Below are 14250 nucleotides of genomic sequence, written 5' to 3' on the forward strand. Positions count from 1 at the left end.
TCCAGACAATCATACTATTTATGGGGAGACTTTCTGACTTGGAGGAGTGAGTTACAACCTTCATTAACTCCTCCAATATGAAAGGTTTGTCCTAAGTAGAATAAAACCATCTGTTGTTTGCTAGAATAAAATATTAAAAAAACATCATCACACTCATTTCCTGTCACATCTCAGGGATGGAACCCATGTGCGACAAAACTGCCAATCCCAGCTGGGGCCCTCAGCCCACTATACCACCAGGCCTCTATAAAACAACACAGTGGAAACCAACTACTCTGGACTTATCATCATCATCCTGATCTCTTTACCCACCTCTGGATGGGTAAGGTGGGGCTCAGACAGGATAATTAACCTAATAGAGGAAAAAAATATCAAAAGCCTGTCCAGTTCAATGGGGCACACACACTCATTCACTCACCATTCAAGCCCCTGGAATCCTGACTACTCTGGACTCACACACACATGTAAAAATTAGGGTATCAAATGTCTGTTAAAAAAAATAATAATGGAAAAAAAAAAAAAAAAAAAAACTAACTATACAAGTGTTTACAAGGCATGGATTCACAAAACAACTTGTGATCACTTTCCCCTCACAACTATGATTCATTTCTGCAGGATGAACGAGAGATGTAGGATGATTTTAATGTTCTTTTTCTGCCCTTCCTGCAAGAACAAGTCTCAGGTACAACAGGGCATTTTATCATTAAGGATTTGTTTTGCAGGAAGAACAAAGTACAGGTGTGGACAAAGGGAACAGAGACACTGCCTTATCCAGGGAGCACAAGAACTATGTAACTTCTAGCTGATGTTTTGTAGTGGTGGGGGTGTGAAACTGGCAGAATGTTCCTTTCACTGACCTCATCTGATACCACTCCCTTACACTCCCCACTGTTATTCATCGGCAAGAAATGACCCAGTTCTCGTGCTCTCGGGATAAGCAGTGTCTCTGTTCCTTCTTTCTGCACCATTACATGCGACCATATTGCACTCTCTTCCATTCTTGTCCTTCCTCAAAATATACTTCTCAGCTATGAGAGGGAATTAAATTTTGTTCTGTAAGATGAATAAGATGTGGAAAGCTTCTGCACTCTCTTCTGTCCTAACGCTACCTACAAAAAATAAATCTCAGCTAATGAAAGGAGGAGCAATCACAGAAGATTCATTCGGCAGGATAAACCAGAACAACATGGGACAACTTTCTATTCTATCCTAAATCCACCTGCAGAAACAGTGGAAAAACAAGACATGGAAAGGTTCTATCTTCTCCTATCCCAGTCCTCCCGACAAAATATAATCTTAGCTCTGTCAGGGACTCGATCAAAAGTCAGTCTGTGAATCAATGTCCACTTCGTTCTACACGAGAGAGAAAACCAACAGCATGGTGAGAAGTAATACACACACATGCTTGTTTACATCTCACCGCAACTGACCCCAGACAAGGAGGGAGAAGTGAAGTAGGAGGAGGAAGTGGAGGAGACTAGGAGGTGGAGGAGATTAGGAGGGCGAGGAGGAGAGGAGGAGGAGGTGGGGGCCGAGGGTGCATTGACTCCCGGCCCTGAGACCATAATGTCTGTGGCGATCGTCACTCTCTGCCGCCAACACCCATTCCGCACCATCTACCTACCCTGAAACACAAAATATATCAGAGTTCATCCTGAAACTTACACTACAATGCTATTCCATTTTTTCCTTCCCATGAGAATTTAAATTACTAGCTGTTGCACGTGTTACAACCCAGCATATCCATAACCCCTTTCTGCATGGCTGATGGCCATATGTAGTTAGATGACAGAGTTAATTGTATTATGAACATGACAACTCATTCCTACCAAGTGACTATGATTCACCTAAGTTCATGCACCAACTTGTTACTGAATTTGTGGGAGTGGGCCAGTTCCCTCAGATGAAAGCAAACTGAGCACAATTAACAAATAAAACTTACAAGTTAGTACTACCAAAATGCATGGGTGAGAGAGCACAGGAAGTGAAAAAGATCAGACAGGAAACACCATCTTACACTGCCCAGCCAATTGACCACTGGCAGGAAAGTTCTGGATGTTACACAGTTTTTTGAAATATTGAAAGCATTATCATCAGTATCGGCATCTAAACCTCTTTTCCCGTCTAAGAAAGGGATGAGGTTAGGATCCAGAAAGCATGAAAAATACCTAATAGCAGGTGAACTAGCATTTGTCTCATGTCTGCCCAGTTAAATGTGTCACACTATCATTCTATCACCATTCATATCCTCAGAATCCTGACTCCACCTCACCTGGGTGCTACCATAGGCGGTGTAGGTGTAGGTTGCGTGAGAGTACGGAGCGGACGTCTGCAGTGAAGCGTAGGGCGTCCAACACCGGCAGGAGGTTGAGCAGTGAAGTGTCCAGTGGGTCACTGAACCAAGACTTGATCGGCACTGCGTTGTCTGTGGATGTAAAGCTTACTGTCAGCAGGATTACTATATGATTTGGAGTATAAGGCTGGATCATGTGTCTGGCTCAGGGAAGATGGACGCCCCTCCCCCACACAGTCCCGAGTCACCAATGAGTAACGTGAAGCACTTGTTAGCCCACCAAAAAGGTAGTAGGTGGATGGTTACCATTGTCCCAGGAGGCACTACTACAGGAGTGATATTGGGCCAAGGTCTGGTAGCTGGCCTTGCACAACACTCCCAGGCAGGGAATTCAACAATATTTACCAAGTGGTCAAAGTCCAGCTGAGATTACTACTCATACATTATCTTCTATACATGGCTCAACCTATTGGGAGCTATGCCTCCTCCGTTTTCCCTGCCTGGCACCATGTGGAAGGACCCTGTTTGCCCTGTCCTGACCATAGCAAAGCTCTGTCAACCACAGGAAGGTGGCTGCTTGCCTGTTATAGAGGGATCTGCTCAGCGAGACAGACCGTGGCTGAGCAACTACACCTTAATAAGACTGTCTTCATCATTATCACCACTAAGAGTTTAGCAGACAGAACTTACTATCATCATCATAAGGGTTTTCATACATACAACACTCCTCCTCAGCATCATAATTCTAATTCCCACCAACAATTTCTTCCTGCTTCTTTAGAATCCCTGCTCACGTACATCACACTTTATTAGCCTCAGCTTTCCCCAGTTAGACCAATGTATTAGTTTCACTGTATTTTAACCTAATTTACAAAGCCTAACCTTAGTACGGACTAAATGAGCTGGGTGAGCTATAAAGTGTGAATATAATTGCTTGGTCAAGGTCTTATTACACCAATGCAGCAAGGTTTTAATGTGTTTTTGTACTGTTTGGTTTAGCATATGGAAGGATGGAGTTGAGAGGCATATGGGTGAAGGGTGTGTGGGTTGGGGTGGGAAGCCTGATGGTGGTGGACATGGTCACATGGAGGCAATGTGTCTGTGGCCACCTTTTCTGTGATTAAGGCATCAGGCTACAGACAGACAGATAATTTGGTAGGTAGGCAGGTACTCAGAGGTAGACAGACAGACAGACAATCAGGTAGGTAGGCAGGTACTCAGAGGTAGACAGACAGACAGACAGACAATCAGGTAGGTAGGCAGGTACTCAGAGGTAGACAGACAGACAGACAATCAGGTAGGTAGGCAGGTATTCAGAGGTAGACAGACAGACAGACAATCAGGTAGGTAGGCAGGTACTCAGAGGTAGACAGACAGACAGACAGACAATCAGGTAGGTAGGCAGGTACTCAGAGGTAGACAGACAGACAGAGAAATCGATACTTATAAAGCCTGGCAACCAACCTGGGTACTGCCTGTATGCGCCGGGTGAGTTATCAAGTATGAATATAGATGCTAAATCGGGACATATGGCGGCCAGGTCCTTGGTGTAGCTGCCGTAGTCCAGTGTGCAGTGCTGGCGGTAGTAGCGGCGCCGTAAGATCCCACGGCCAGCATCAAGTTTATCCGCAACAGCTGCACCGTATATCTCCATACTGGCAGTGAACACCACTAAGTCATACCACTGCGATACCTGTAGAGGAGAGAGTGTGGTGAGGTCTGGTCAGGTTAAGTTACATTAGCGTGATGTGGGGTTACGTTCAGTTAGATTTAAGTGAGGTGGGGTTAGATTAGGTTGTATCAAAGAAAGGTGGGCAGAATTCTGAAAAGGTATCATGGGATACCTGTAGCTGCCTGTAGGAAAGAGTGTGGTCTGCTCAGGTTGTATTAGGTTAGGCTGGATAAGAACAGGTTGAGATAAGTTTGGTTATTTATGGTTAGGTTAGGTTATTTAAGGTTCAGTAAGGTCAGGTCAGACAAGGGTAGGTTATGTTAGCTTCTTACAAGCCACAGCTAAAATGAGTTTATTTTGCAATTAAATGTAATTAGTTACAGTTTCAACACTTGGCAGCAGGTAAACAGCTGACGTACTGTACGTGTATGTAATAATGATAGTGTAACCTAAAATTACACCAACTAATGGTTAAACAAGGGTACAGGTTGACTCATCACCATCATCATTCAAATCCTACTCTCAATTAACCTAAAAATGAGGTGGGATGGACCTTTAAGCATAATCAGCAGAGCAAAGGAAGAGAAGTACTGGTATTTATGAATGCAATTCACACATGCCTGTAGGTCAGTCATTCTGTTGGCTGCTGAGTTCCAAGAGCCATGCCAAACCTACGCAATGTGCCTCGCTGAACAAATTTCACTTTGTCTATCATCCAAGCCTTCCTTGTCCCATCAGATGCATAAAGACCCAAGGTTACACTACAAAGTCCCAACATTTAAGACAAAGGTGACCAGCCTTCCATGCCCCTGAGAGGCATTATATGAACAATAAATCATAACATCTCAGATGGAAATCCTTGTGGACCCAACAGTGTAAATGGCTTCCTGATTTACGGTGCAGGAAACTGTTTCAGTTGTCACTCAGTGCAGAGTTACCTGATGGCTGCAATGCACACATCCAACTAACAAAAAATAAAATACTCACAATGTCTAAGAAGAAGTCAACATGTGGTCGCTTGTGAACAAAGAAGCGTACGGGGTGTCTGTCGATGGTAACCTTCAGCACAAAGTCTGGTGGTGTGCCAGGCTTCACCATCTGCCGTATGACACCATCGTGGTGGGAGTGGATTAACGTCTCATCCAAATCTAACACCAACACCTTACGTTTCACAAGACCTGTGGGATACAACGGACACAATGATTTGTACTGAGAGAGGACAATTTTCATGTATTACTGTCTTATGTCATTTCATTTGGCTTATGATTCATAAAGAACCAACACAAACTCTTTCCATTTCACAAAGAACTACAAGATAAAAAGGTCATATAATGATTCATGCAGTAAGAGGTTGTGTTTCATATCTTATTTTTGCTATCTAAAAGGCAAATTGTGTTATGAAGGTTTCATACAGATCCAACACCAATACCTTACTTTTCACAAGACCTGTGAAACAAACACAATGTATTCAGAGGGTGGTATTTCTAGCAATTAACCAATATTTATCATTTAAAACTTCAAATGGCATCATCTATGTTGATTTTATGCTACATAAATTACTGTACTTCCACATGTTTACATTAGTTTTATATATCAATAAATAAGCCAGCCTTAATTTAGTTGAGTACTTAAGATTCTCTGGTGGATACACACACACTAAGAGTACCCTTTCGGTAACAATACATCTAATAAATCGTGCACCATAATGTTAATTCAATTATGATCCAAGCAATAGCTACAACTGACTGGGTAGGCTATTTCCAAAGGTTAATCTTTTTGTATGAGTTAAGAAGAGACTGTTAAGTTTTCTCCTTACAATCCTCTTGTAACTTTTATTTCTGGTATGGGGTGATAAGGTACTGTCTGTGGAGTGTTCTCTTTTTAATCCTCATACAACTATGCTACTCTTAATTTGTTTTGTACTTACTGAGGCGGTGTTTTGAGAGTGGTGAGAGTGGGAGGACCTCATATTTGACTGGCTGATACTGCAAAACCTGTGGACACAACATGCACAGTTAGCGGCCAAAACACAAATAGGGCTGAGGTCATTAACATTAAATATCTTCAGTCTAAAAGGTTCAGACAGCTGAAAAGAACTAAATGGTGGGAGACAGAATAATGGAAACAGGAAGAATAACAACCATATGAGAGAAAAGAACCAAAAATATTTCTCACACACAGTAAAACTTCACTGTAACAGACTAATCTGGGACCAAGCCATTCCGAAACATGCAAAATTCCGATGAAGGCGACATCCGGACTTCCCCCTGCTAACACGGACTTTTTCCGATATATCAGACATTAATCCAGATCACACCACAGGTTTTCAAACTGTTTTCACTACCACTTCAGTACTTTACTGTTTTATACATTCACTACAACAATCAAATGGTATACAGTAATCCGTTAATTATCCGACATAACAGAGCCAAAGGCATGTCTAGATGGTGGATCTGTCTAGATAATGGACTTCTCCCCTGGCCCCCCTTCTTATATACCCTATACCCTAACTTTTAATGCCACTGTAAAAGGCCACTACAGTACATCGTACAACACTTATTCCTGGTGTTTTACACTACTGTACTCTACTTGGTCAAGCAGACATATAAACCACAGCCAAGCAATTACCATGGTCAAGCAGACCCATCAACCACAGACAAGCAATCACTACTTCAAGATCATACCCTGGGGGGGGGGGGGGGAAAGTTAGGCAAAAATGTTTGCTCAGCCATAACTTCCACCTGGACACATGCATTTCGTCTGGCTTAATTGGGAAAACGTATGAATAATGCTTTCGAACAGCCAGCTCACAGCATCTGGATAATGGATTGTTCGGATAATGGACGCCCATATAATTGAGGGATGACTACAGTATATACAATAATACTGTACCGTACACCGATAAACACGTCTTTTAGTTATCTTACTGTGGTGAACATAGCTGAAGTGGTCCGGCAGTTTGGACTGCTTTTGGTTTTATCGGACGTTTTCCAATATGCAGTTCAGAATACAAATCTAGTCTGGTTGGCTCCTTGAGTCCGATAAAAGTGTATTTCATTATATAGTATTAAAGTCCATTATATCTGAGGTTTTACTGTATTTAACTGTTCACATCATCAACATTATCATCATTATAACCCTCTAATATGGTACATAAGGCACATAGTATACTGTATAAAAATATCTGCCAGAGTAACCACTAATTAACTTTGAACACTTGTAAAGTGCATTAGACTTCCCCCTCATACAATGGTACCTGACTCCAGACCATCATCATCATCCTAATCCTCTTTCCACCCTAAACTAACACAGTACATTGTCATCATCATCATAAGCCTATTTCCATCCTCAGAAAAGGGGTGACACAGGATCCAGAAATACACATGGAGATAGCTTAAACACAGGGTAACTATCAAACAGCCTGCCCAGAAAAATGGGGCACAGAGTCACCAAATAATCCTGTGAGCTTCTCGAAACCCTATCTCCACCTCACACACGAAAACCATCCACACATTTTTTTGCACATCATTGTTTATACAACTCTGATATGATGAAAGCTTGAGTATAAATACTGTGCTGCCCTTTCACCTTTATCAGTGACATTTTCTTATTGGGTAACTTCCTGTACTGAACTTGTATTTTATCAGTATTCATTCTTAACTTCTCAGGATGACTGATGTTATTGATATATTTGGTACTGCAATCTTTATAATATAGTAAATTCCATAAGTTTTTACACTAATTTAGTCTAGATTTTTTCCCCTTTTCCAGTTTATTTCTCATAGCCCAATGGCGGCAAAGACAATAATATGGATCTACAGTACATCCTTTCTATAGCATTTTTTTCATGACAAGAATCACACATTAGTGCTAATTATTTTTACAACTGAGCAGTCATGATGGAAAACGGTATTTTAGGCCCAATTAATGTAAAAATAGTATATAACTGTAGAACGGAAGGGTAACGGACACATCACTGTCTGGCTAGGTGATGTATGGGGGACGTGGGGGAAGGAAGTGTGTGTCTCTGGGAAGGGGGACAAGGGGGTAGGAATAAACACAGTGACAGTCAAAACAGCTTTGTTAGGTATGACAAGCATTAAATACTTGAGTTATCAGGACATCATCCACTTGTTGGAAAAAAATGAAAATAAATAAGATTACGTCTCTGGCAACAAGAAGCCAGTTGGGACCCAAATGATTTACAGCACACATTATGCAACAAAAGTAAATAATGCATTACCAACATCATCTTAAAACAGTTACAAAATTCAACCCCACAAACTGTGAAAGATTTATCTTCCTATCTATCTGGCCATCTACTGCCAGATGCCTAAATCCCACAAGGGGTGACTACAAACACATCACCCTGTCGTCATGTCCTCTGCCATTTGGCTGCCCTTCTTCCAACTACACTACCCTCACTTATATGCGATATTTCGCCATCCCTCCATCTCATTCTTGGTCTCCCCCTCCTCTTCATTCACATACACTCTTCTAGTCAGTCTCTCATCCTCCAGCTTCTCCACAAGTATTGCCATGTGATTTTATTTAGCTAGTTTACGGGAGAAATGCATTAGTGTATAGGTTAAAAATAGTTTCCAGTAACCACTTCAGCTCAAGGATAGATTTAGTATTTTTATTCTGGCTAACCCCTTTAGGGTAAACTAGTCAACTCCTTCAGTATTGTGGTTTACCTGTATATACTTTAGTCTACATTACTTTATTCAGCTTAGGGGAGGGGACATCAGACCCCTTCATTTAAAAAATAAAAATGACAAAAAGTTTTGTTAAATGAATATCATCATCCAGTTGCAGCAAGCATAAAATTAAGAAGGTGTAAACATACTGAACAAGATATTGCTTTTCATCTCCCTTGGCTAAATAAAATTATCAGGCAGTATTTGGTAAAGAAGGCATCCTCATATTAATGCTGTACATGAAAACATTACACTGTCCATGGTACAGAGTTATCAGCACAACTGTCAACAGTACCACACATGTGTGGTGACATGATAAGATACCCTCCTATCACAAGAGTTACTCAATGCTAACATGATACTGCAATCAATCAGTACTAGTCTAGAGTTAAAGGCAGCTCTATTTAAAAGTATGCCAAATAAGTACAGTAGTTGCCTTCCAGAGGTCTGAAAAGTCTCATTGTGGAAAAGTCAAAATAATGTATGGTAATGGCATCCAAAACATGCATTAGTTGAGATGAGGTATGCATGACTTGCCAACTGTAAATAATCTGTAAACATACTTTGAATTAGGGTACTTTTTTGATTGACTGTTGTGTTAAGTGATTAATATCCTAATTGGATTTTCCACATTCACCTAGGCTATATTAACAAGTAGGAGAAAACTGAATAAGAGTCTGGCTTCACAAATCAGAAGCCTGGTCTGTGTAAAGGGACTGGAGGTTATCACAGAGATGTAGATGGGCAACTGGCTGTGACTGTAGCTACATGGTCAAACCAATACCTTCAATATGAGGGCTCTCTCCATGTCTGAATAGCCTAATCTAATGGCAAGAGCAATGAAAACGAAAGTTACTGTACTGAAAGTGTACAAGTAGTCTCTTGCTAAATAAAATAATTTAGTGGTAGGGAAAAATGAAAAAAAAATCAATACTGACAAGGCTAAAGCAACATCTATACATTGCTCCACCTACCAAACAGTGCCCTACATCTCTCCTTCCAGCCAATCTATACTGTATATGGTACCTGTAATGTTCAATACTTCATCATCCCAGCCCAATACCCACAATTACAAGGTCAATACTTATTACAGCACTGCCTAACTCCCATGTGTAAGTCAAACCCCACGTGTAAGTCAAACATGCACTCCAGTGTATTATAACATTTATTCACATTGGTGCATTGTTACCTCCTTGCATCCAGTAACATACTTTTGCTAGTAAAGGCAATATTCTCCAGTTTAGGAAAGACTTTTCAAACAGAGGAGGTTAGATATAGCCTTCAATAACCCCTTCAATACCAGGGGTCTGTCTTAAGTTAAATAAAATCATCTGGTGGTGGCAAGAATGGGGGTTAAGTTTATATGCAAATTGATACCAGTACTACTGACACTCAAGAAAGGCAACTTTTCTCCTGTATCAGTACATCTAACCCCTTCAGTCCAATGACATTTTTTATTTAAATTTTACAGTATGTAGACTATTCTAAGAATTGTCAATAGAGAGTATGACCTTCAAATCATATAATTCCCAGTCTAATTTGCTGGCAGATCACACAACACATGGGATGAGGCTCTGGGAAGGGATGTCATGCTTGGGGAGTTTGACCACAATGCTGTAGAGGACCATGCAACTTGGATAGCTGCCATTAGGTGGGTTCTAAAACATGTACAGTATGCAAGGAACACCCTCTTAAAATATGTATACATCTGTATACACATATACACCTAAGAATACTGTATGTATAAATACAAGAATATAAGTTTATGTGTGTATGTATGTACCAGTATGTAGTTATCTACTGTAGCTTTGTAAATACTGTATAGCTATATTATGTATTTAAAATAATGGATAAAGAATAAAAACCTCAACATAAAAAAAAAAAAAAAAAAAAAAAAAAAAAAAATCCTTCCTCAGCATGTAGATCCTCTGAGAATATGTCCATCAACATTTAATCCCCAGTGAATCCGATGATGGTGCATTTGTAAGTTTAGACGTCATTTTACCCACCTCATCTACCATTACCTAACATGCTTTACCCTCTCAAGCTAGGGACACATTTTATTTTCCCTTCACAGCTACCTATGACTTTATTCACCTTGGGATATTTTTTTTTTTTTTTTTTTTTTTTTTTTTTTTTTTAAATGGCAGAGTTAGATACAGTCTAAATTTACCCCTTGGATACAAAAGGCTTTTCCTGTTTCATTTATCAGGAAGTAGTAAGTACAGCATAACCTAAAATGGACATCATCTTGCTATGTGGAAGAACCCTGTTCCAACCCTGGCAAGGCACTGTATTCTACAGGAAGCCAGGTGCTTGCTTGTGGCTGATGGGTCTACTTAGCCTGACAGACCAGGTTAAAGCAACAACAACAAGTGTCAGTTGTATGGATAGTTATAATCTTATACAGTATACATCTGATTTATAATGACTGCTGCCTGTATCAAACACCTGCAGTTTGAATAGTCTCCCCTAAGTTGAATAAAGTCACCTGGAGGTAGCAACATCGTGGAAGACACCAAGATAGTGATATACTGTATGCCACTCTTGCTTGGCTCGGCTCCGTGTTGTATACCAAGTACAGAACTGACGGCCAGCTGACAGAAAGTGTTAGCTTGTTCCAATTTCCCATTTCCTGATTTACCCACATTCCTTTTTTGCTTTTCCTTATGTTATGACCATTTGTTTATTATGTTCAATTACTGTAGTTTCAGTAACTGGACTGATCTCATGTTAACAACTGAAGATGGGATCAATAATGCAGTCAGTTTTAATAATTAATTGTAATATTCAGAACTGTACAAACTACAGGCCAATATACATCAAAGAAATTAAAATACGCTAACTTCAATATCCATTTCAGATACTGGTACATGCTTTTTTTGACTAATTAACACAGTTTTGTGTACCATAACATACTTGTTAGAGCTACTTCAATGGCAATCATGTATTGTCAATGGAAGTATCAGTCTGTACTAATATATATCATAATGTTAAATACAGTATTTATATTTAAAATAAAAATTAAATGTGGGGAGAAGTAACATGAATGAAAATAACCAATGACTCTTTGAAATTTTGTATCATTCATCACTTAAATACCAGTATTAAATTTGCCAAGACAGAAATTATCACAGTACACTGTTAGAGTAAGTTTACTGATGATACTGTTAAAACTGATTATCATTAATCATGACACTTATAATCACAGATAATATAGACGGAGATGTAACAGAACACATAAATAAAGTATGGTAATAGAAAATCCTGCATAATATTCCTTGTCTTTATCAGTTATTTAGGATAGTTATTAATTTGACAGGCTGGGCTATTTTCAGAACTCCTAAAATTCTTCTTGATTTAATAGTTATTGTCAAAGGAAGTATCAGTCATTGTTACTGTTTACGGCCATACAAACCAGATGCAAAGACATATCAAACAAATAACTCAGATCCTCCACAGTTTTTCCTTTTGATATCAGTCATTCCAAGTCTTATCAGTAATTTTAGATGGTTGCATTATCTAAGAGGTTAATACAGTTTCAGATGTAATAATACACTAGTTTTAACAAATTTAACGAGGATACAACCTAAACAGGCAAAATAAAAGGAAGTATATATCAAATAAATTAAAATAACTCAAAATCCTGCACAGCTTTCATTGTCTTATCAGTCATTTTGGATCCTTTCTTTATTAGACAGGTTACATTAATATCTTATGTCATAATATACTTGTTACAGCTAGTTTTATGAATTTACCGTCACTGCATTGGGTGATTAAGCCATAATACGTTTAAATCCCGCAAATCCCGCTTAACTTTCATACTCTTATCAGTCATTTTGGATTGTTACGCTATTTGATATGATAACTACGTTCATGTGTCGCTATTCATTTATTACTGCTAGTTTTATGACTTAAACGTCCTTGTCTGCGCTGATTCTACCATTTAACATAAAAAACCACTCAGACATTCATCGTCACGGGGTAATAAATTGCAATATTCAAATTAATCAAACGTCCTTGATGGTGAAACCTGTGGGAGACGTTTGTTGCTACTCCCTCACTCCACGTCCCTCCCTCGCCTCCCACCCGCGCCCACACGCCCGAAAATTAACCATATTATCCTCTGACAGCCGTGGGGGATCCTGGGAAGGGGAAATTACTCACCGTTCTAGCTTGTTTTCGCAGGACATAGCACACGAAGCTCCAGATCTTCTGAGCAAGGAGCAGAAACGCACGAAGGCCCATTTGTAGTTGCTTATACATTGGTGAATATATTATGTAGGGCGTCTCACAGTGACACAAGGGACAGGTCTATGGCTGGGGCGACTCTGTGGGGGGAGCAGGAGGCTGTGCAGGGGACGCGGGGACCCCAATATTTACATCATCGTGGCTCACCGCTGTCCGCCGCCATCGACCCACTTAACTAACCCGACAGATGGCGTTCACCGGGACACGAATTTTCATCACCGGTTAATATATACTGAGTATATAGCGCGATTTTTGGATTATTTGCCGTATTTTGCACATTCAAGTTTCATTATATGGGTCAAAATATGGTTCAGAAGTAGCTGGCTAATATGAAGCAATGGGAGCTCCTGGGAGTAATTGTGTTTATTTTGAACACTCTTATACCCGGGTGATAATAATTAGTTGGCGTATCATAATTTGTCGTGCAATTCCACCTATCTATCCATCTATTAACGATCATATTAAAAAGTTTAACTTTGGTGAATTTTATCCCCTGCGGCGTCTCAGATTACACCATTATTTATTTTACGGCTTGAGCTTAACTGTTCCAATTATAACGGTTAGTCTGTTCCTCATTCATTCACATTTTAATGATAATAGGTTGTATTTTCATCTAACAGTCTTCATATGTATTTTGGGAGAATTAAAGTTACTTTTTGAGAATGTAAGATACCCAGATAATTGCTTTGAATGATCTACATACGTTATAGATTTCATTGCATTATTTTAGATTGTGTAATGCTTATTAAAATAGTTTACACATATGTTTAAAATAAATTCTTTAGACCGGTAACCCTTCAGCGCCTCGCTCAACATGTCAACACAGGGGGGCGTGATGGCGTAGTGTTATTTTATAGTTGTGTGTAAATACTACATCGTGAAGTGTTGGCAGCCTTTACCAGCACTCAGAGTAACCTGAAAGCAAGAGGTATTTAAAGCGTGTGTGCCCTCAAGCTATCTCCCTCTCCGCGATGTGAGCAGGAGAAAGAAATGAGATCTACGAGAGTGAAAGTTTTGTTTACTACGGAGGTGTGTGGCGTGTGGGGTAGTAGTAGTGCCAGAAGCCCCCTCCCCTTACCCCCTTCACCTCACCTCCCTCTCCCCTTCTCTCCCACGCTGAAGGATATCAAGGTTGGAGATTTAACTGGCTTGGATTCATAATAAGTAAACGATATGTAGTTTATTTTGCACTGAGGACAAGGAAAGAATTCCCCATGTTTCTTTGTTTTTGTAAATACGGATTGAATTGAAGTGAAATATTTATTGCTGTAAAAGGTACAGAGCGCTGATATTCTTTAGCCACGACAGCTCATAATTTTGTGCATCTCGCTTCA

The 14250-nt window shown here is 39.9% G+C and overlaps 1 protein-coding gene across 1 annotated transcript; it reads right to left on the reverse strand.

Moving 5' to 3' along the window:
* Positions 1-2279: 2279 nt before the first annotated feature.
* On the reverse strand, positions 2280-13042 carry Dd (CTD nuclear envelope phosphatase 1-like protein dullard). The gene is made up of 5 exons (XM_080272045.1): positions 12833-13042; positions 5893-5959; positions 4953-5143; positions 3758-3986; positions 2280-2425 (listed from the first exon to the last, which is right to left on the reverse strand). Exons 1-5 carry the CDS (start codon positions 12929-12931, stop codon positions 2280-2282), a joined length of 732 nt encoding a protein of 243 aa, XP_080128171.1. The 5' UTR covers positions 12932-13042.
* Between the last annotated feature and the right edge of the window lie 1208 nt (positions 13043-14250).

Source organism: Coenobita brevimanus, chromosome 49, assembly GCF_032717465.1.
Source record: "Coenobita brevimanus isolate Jiangsu-jjx chromosome 49, ASM3271746v2, whole genome shotgun sequence".
In the NCBI taxonomy this organism is placed as follows: domain Eukaryota; kingdom Metazoa; phylum Arthropoda; class Malacostraca; order Decapoda; family Coenobitidae; genus Coenobita; species Coenobita brevimanus.

Coding starts and splice junctions, on each gene's coding strand:
- Dd (XM_080272045.1), bottom strand. CDS start 12,931: ATGTATAAGCAACTACAAATGGGCCTTCGTGCGTTTCTGCTCCTTGCT. Junction 5,960..12,832: donor TGCGAAAACAAGCTAGAACG/GTGAGTAATTTC, acceptor TTGTGTCCACAG/GTTTTGCAGTATCAGCCAGT. Junction 5,144..5,892: donor ACTCTCAAAACACCGCCTCA/GTAAGTACAAAA, acceptor TGTATCCCACAG/GTCTTGTGAAACGTAAGGTG.